The sequence below is a fragment of the Zasmidium cellare genome (assembly GCF_010093935.1).
Source record: "Zasmidium cellare ATCC 36951 unplaced genomic scaffold M409scaffold_16, whole genome shotgun sequence".
Taxonomy (NCBI): Eukaryota; Fungi; Ascomycota; class Dothideomycetes; order Mycosphaerellales; family Mycosphaerellaceae; genus Zasmidium; species Zasmidium cellare.
The window spans coordinates 735,689-741,688 of NW_022986960.1; the positions used below are offsets into that span (position 1 = coordinate 735,689).

Genomic DNA, 6,000 nt, shown 5'->3' on the forward strand with positions numbered 1-6,000 from the left:
TGGCTGTATGTATGGCGATGTATGATCAGAGACAGCTCTGGGCGGCGAGGTGAAAGATATCACCAGCGCACTGCCACGCGTGTCAATCGGTACAGTAGACGACGATGATGGGCAGCTACTTTCCTGCGCTACGGGGGCGGCCAAGTAGTTCTACTAGCAGTCAAGTAGCCTCGTCTTCGAGCCACCGCGAATTTCTGAGACACCCCTGAGAAACAAGCTGCAAGGGCAGTCTGCTAGCGCCGGGCCTAAACTGGGGACCCGGCTGCTCCCGTGAAGCCTACCCTTTTCACAGCATCTCCATGGATATCAGGGAGGGGCATTGGCAGGAGCAAGACCAAGTATTGATGGAGTCAGACTGGATTGGCCAACTCAACCATCCGCCCTAACTCTGTGGCGACGGCATGTTTAATATATTTACGGCTGAGTTGATATTTGAGTGGCGCTTCCTGCTTCGGCATTGGATGCAGGTACACATCCGCCGGCATGGATCCCTAAGCGAGTCGAATCACGGCCGGGCATGCCAACCCGACGACGCAGTAGCGACCGTGGCGAGCAGCTCTAGTCCGTCACCCGCTGCGACACATCAATCACCACGAGCCTGGCACTTCGCCGTTTGATCGTTGATGCGTTCGCCGGCCTCATCGGACATGGGCTGCGGCGGCGACGGTGAGCTCGACCGCCGGGCGTCGCAACGACCGTGCCGCTGAGCAGGCATGGTGATGAAGACGACGGAGGGGCTGGCTTCCCTCATCACACACCCGGGCAGATGGTGAAACGAGGTGCCGCCGACGTACCTTACATACATAGAGCAACCACGCCTCCCACTCGTGCCCCTGCGCAAGGATATCTCTGCCCGCCTGAATCGCCGCCAAGGGGTCGCTCTTGAAGGCGGCCAGCTGCAAACCAGCAACGCTCGCATACACCTTCGATCCGCCGTTTCATCCACCCACTGGTCCACTCCAGTTCGCAGTCTCGTCAAACCGTTCAAACAAACGCAATCAAAAGATTCACCTATTTGGAGTCGCCCGCAACTTTGCAGAACCATCTCGCCGCGCAACAGACCCAGCGCTGCGACTTGCCGACGCTTTCCCACATGAAAACGTTCCACTTCCGGTGCCTCACATATCCAACGCAATCCCAATCAGACGGGCCTCGTCCTCGATCTCACACAACCGGGCAAGGATTTGAGCATCTCAACTGAACCATCCATTGTTTTGTGCTTGATGAACATGTTCACCTGACCTGCAGATCAATAATCTCCAACGTCAACCGGCGATGCTCGTTGAACCAAAAACGAATCAACTGCGCATTTTGCGGCTCAGAAAGCTCGTCCGGCTGTCATCGCGATTCTGCTCATGGATACCGAAGTCGTCGTCCGAACTTGTTGATACCGATTTGCTGACTCTGCCGGTTTGCCGGGCAACGCACAGGATGGTGTCTTGCGGAGTTTCGGAAGGCTTCTGCAAGCGCGCAATGGTCGCGTTTGATGCCAACGTCTGCCATCACGGCCCGGAAGTCCTGACGAGATGACCGTCTGCCTCAGACACGAAAGCACCACGCTAATCGATGGAGCTGACTCCTAGCCTCACCACAAGGCTGAAATAAGACGGCGCACGAAATCATTCCCAATTGTCCGCAAACGGAACTTGCAAGAAAGAGAAACATAAAACGTCGACATTATTGAGACTGTACTTCCCTGCTACTGGCCGACCCGACTTTCCCAAAACGACTATATTTTATCAATTTACAGTCGTACCAACAAAGATTTCACATCACGCGGGTGAAAATACCTGAACGAACGACCGCTACACCAACTCAACGGCCCCTAAATCGAACCACATCGTCGCGAAGTGCATGATTCATCAAAGATTACAGTTCGCCGCGGCCAAACACTGGTCTTATGGTTGGTTATTCGCAGGTCTCTCGTCTTCACTACAACACGACGTTGAAGAGCGAGACGCACCCCGCCATGTCTTCACAGACAACCAGAAACTCTGAGGATGAATATAGCACACTTTCATACCGGCTCTCCAAATTCCCACCACATCATGAGTCGAATGGCTTTCTCGTGTTCGAGCCTACGCTATACTTTTGCCAAGAATACCGCGAAGTGAACGCACGTCATACTAAATGTTCACACCTCGAGGAGAATGCATCCACCCTCATATGAGCGTCGCTACGAGCTTGCGCGCTGCAATCCTGAAATCTCGAGAGTGGTCCGCTACTCAAGACGGATCCATATCCTCTCGATCGATATACAGAGAACTCATACTAACCTCCAGATCTAAACGATATCTCCAAGCGCCTTGATCCGAAACCATGAAACTAACACGCCGAGAGATCTCAAACGCAAACCCACTTTAAGCTAGGGATGAGTCGATACACTCATCGTCTCAAGATCCGGAGTCTAAAAGATGATTTTCGGGTTGTTCGCAGAGCCGAACACACAACGTGGCTTCCACGCACCTTCCTTGCAGAATCGCACGAGGGTGCAAGGTTATCGATGTCTTGCATGACTCCCCTCGAAGACAGCTACCCTCCTTGCTTGCCCAGCACCAACACCCAAGCCTTGCGAGATGTGAGACACCAACCTTGCGTGTGATGGAGTGACCGCTCGTCACTCGTAGAGGCCCTGCACTCCAAGACGTCTAGAACTGAGAGGCTTGGCGAAAATGTTGAAGCTGCTCTCGCAATCCTCAGCCTTGCCACCAGAGCTCCCTACTAAGCTTCCCGTCGACCTTTCATCCCACTTGGGTGTCCCCTCGACAGCTTCTTCCTCTCCTCGATGCCGTCCGCTACCTCTCGATTGGCCTTCTCGATCTCCTGCAAGGCTTGCGGCCAGGCCTTTCTACGACCAGTCTCGAACAACCTCAGCGCATGAGGACTATTCAAGCCGTCCATCAACAGTGAGTACGTCTTCCGCTCGTACCACCAAAACTTCCACGCCTCCCATCCCCACCTATCGACTCTCTCGGGCAGACCAGTCCCAGCAACTTTGTGCAACCAAGCATTAAAGTCCGAGTCGGCCAAAATGCCGGTGTTTCCAATCTCGCCCTGCTTAAGCTTCGTAGCGATCCACTGGAAGTGTTCATCACATTCCTGCTGCATCTCCAAGGACGACGGCATCGGGTAGGAGCCTTTCCAGAGCTGTGCCAAAGCCATAGAGACCAGATCCCACATGGCGAAGGAACTCTGCACCAAGTACGCGTGCCCAAAGAAAGCGAGCGAATGCGGCTCCTGGAGCGAGATCATTTGGCGGTACGCACGGCACACGACGAGATCGTCTCGCCAGTGCTTGGTCTTTGCCAGTCTCTCAAACTGCTCTGGCGCCAGGTCGGGATTCGTTGGACAATACTCTGGAGGCACGAGGACCTCGAAATCAAATTCGCTTCCGAAACAGCAGATGATGGCATAGACATTGTCAATTTCTCGACCATCTTCTAGTTCGACCGATCGGGGACCTGTGACACGCTTCACCGCACGCACCGATTCGACGTTACCGGGGATGAGATTCTGCGCCAGGTTTTCAGAGATACACGGGTTTCCAGTGCCGATGTCTGGTTTCCCCCGAGAGCCATCGAAAGCAGGGTGAGTTGCCAGCTCCGGCCACGTCTCGTTGCGCAGCTGCACGAATTGCTTTTCCGTCAGGCTTGTTGCGAGAGCGGGCGAAATCGCTTTGATGGTGGCGCCCATGTTCACCAGACGTCGACTCAGCAACGTATCGAGCGGTTTGCCATTCGGGAGGATCCTAGGAAGCTGGGTTGAAGAAAAAGTCAGGAACGGAAATTGTTCTATAACACACTCGATCGATCAATCCACTCACCAACCGAAACTCCCGTCGATGGCTCAAATACACCCTCTCAGCACCACGATCGAGACAAAACTCCTGCACGTCCGCGGCCGTCGCATGAGATCCCACCACCATGACCGTTTTGCCTCGATACTTCTCCGGGTCCCTAAAAGCGTGCGAATGGATCATCTCGCCCTGGAATCCATCGGCGCCTTCTATGCGTGGCGTCACGGATTTCTGCTGCCGCCCTGTCGCGATGATGACTCGGTCGAACTCCCTCGTTTCGGTAGGACCGTCCTCTGCATCCGCAGAAACGCTCCTAATGAGCCACTTCCGCCTTTTCTCATCCCTGTCGACCTTGACGACTTTGGTCGAAAACTTGATATACTTCTTCACATCAAACACCTCCGCATACCTCTCCAGATACGCCGCGATATCCTTCGCAGGCGCATACGCAGGGACATCTATTCATTCACATCGAATCAGCAAAATAACACACACAAACCCACACCCCCACCAAACCCCCTCTAACCACACCACCTACCCTCACGATGCGGCAAATCAGAATAACAACTCTACTCCCTCTCTCTCCGTTAGCCCCTTCGCCAAGCCCACCACTTCCCGCATCGGGACAAACGAACGACACTGTACGTACAAGCCACTTGGACCCATTCGTCACCGTCCCGCTCAGAACAGAGGCCTGGGTTTCGTTGGTGGTGAAGTGCCAGAGTCCGCCGACGTAGGCGTGGCGTTCGTAGGCGGTGACGGTGAAGCCTTCTTCCTGGGGGGTGCGTTAGCTGTGTTCCGCGAGAGGGAGTCGAAGTGGGACTGTGAGAGAGGGACAGGTGGTGGTGGGAGAGCGAGAGTGTGTGAGTGTTAGTGAGAGGACATACAACAAAGTTCTTGACAGCAATCAGCCCCATAACGCCCGTGCCGACGACGCAGACGGTTTTGCCTAGGTTGTCGGAGCCGGAGCCGGACATGTTGGCTGCTGTGGAGGTTTGGTCAACGAGAGAGACAAGGGCTGCGTATGTATGAGAGTGAGAGAAAAGACCGCTACGAGGAGATACAAAATGACCAGCTGCTCAAGGATTTGTATTTGTATGTATTAGCAAAGCCCGACGAGCGAGCGAGTCGTCATCGCATCTTCCCACCGCATGGAAATGGAAGGATAGGGATTCGAGCGTATGATCCTTTTGAATCGTTTAGGAATCCTCCAAAAGTCTGATTTGATCTGACTGCAGTACGCATACCTCGAGGTCCTCATGTGCTAGGATTTGCGGGAACAGAAGGAAGGCATTACTCCGATCACCTGCCTCTTGACCTAAGGTAGGATGGATGTACCAAAAGCTTAAGGTAACGTCTTTCCCGCCGTCCCGAGACGCACCCTGTAGCGAGACACCTTCTGCGCCGTGTGCGTATACTCCTATATATAGGCTGAATAAAGCTCAACTTTGTAGTAGTGTTAAAGATAGGATACTTCCCGAGCTAGGAGATATATCTTTATACTTCTAGCTATAGAGTACAAAGAGCGGCTTAGATATTCGTTAATACTATTAGTTTCGTCTAAGTCTCTAATTTTATCTCCGCTACGCCTCTCTAACAATTATTCTATTATTTTAGTACTTTAGGCTTACTATAGATATATTTAAGCTATACTAAGACTATCGAGCGGAAAAGGCCTAGTTATAATATAATCTCGTTTAAATCGTTAAATTATATAAGTAGTAAAGTAGCGTACGTAGATAGGGCTCTAGGAGAAGTAGCGTATAAAGCTCTAGAAGATTCTATAGTTACGTAGTTTTAGCTCGTTACCTCTAGACTAAGGTTTACTCCTATAATAGGAAGTTATAGTAATATATAGAACTCTAATTAACCTAGTACTAGGTTAAGCGTAGAATAAACTTCTACTTTCTCTATCCTCGTATACGGCGAGTATAAAATACGTACTAGGGAATTACGTATACTATTACGTAGAGAAGGTTTACCTCGGTCCCTTTTAGGTTTCTAAATATCTTTTAGTATTCTTTTATAATTACCTCTCTCTCTAGGGAGAGCTAACTCTAGCTCGTTTCCGAATCGCCTATATACCGTATTATTATCGTAGGGAAAAGAGTCGCTTAGTTCGTTTAGAGTCGTTCTAGGTTAGGGCGATAAATACCTATTTTCGGGTTTCCGTTCGACCGCGTATACGTATACTTTACGCGTCG

At 51.7% G+C, this 6,000-nt stretch overlaps 1 protein-coding gene across 1 annotated transcript; it reads right to left on the reverse strand.

Moving 5' to 3' along the window:
• Positions 1-2,721: 2,721 nt before the first annotated feature.
• Positions 2,722-4,773, reverse strand: M409DRAFT_66313 (uncharacterized protein; the record flags this gene model as incomplete). The annotated part of the gene is made up of 4 exons (XM_033816885.1): positions 2,722-3,756; positions 3,824-4,254; positions 4,406-4,571; positions 4,684-4,773. 4 exons carry the CDS (start codon positions 4,771-4,773, stop codon positions 2,722-2,724), a joined length of 1,722 nt encoding a protein of 573 aa, XP_033668210.1.
• Between the last annotated feature and the right edge of the window lie 1,227 nt (positions 4,774-6,000).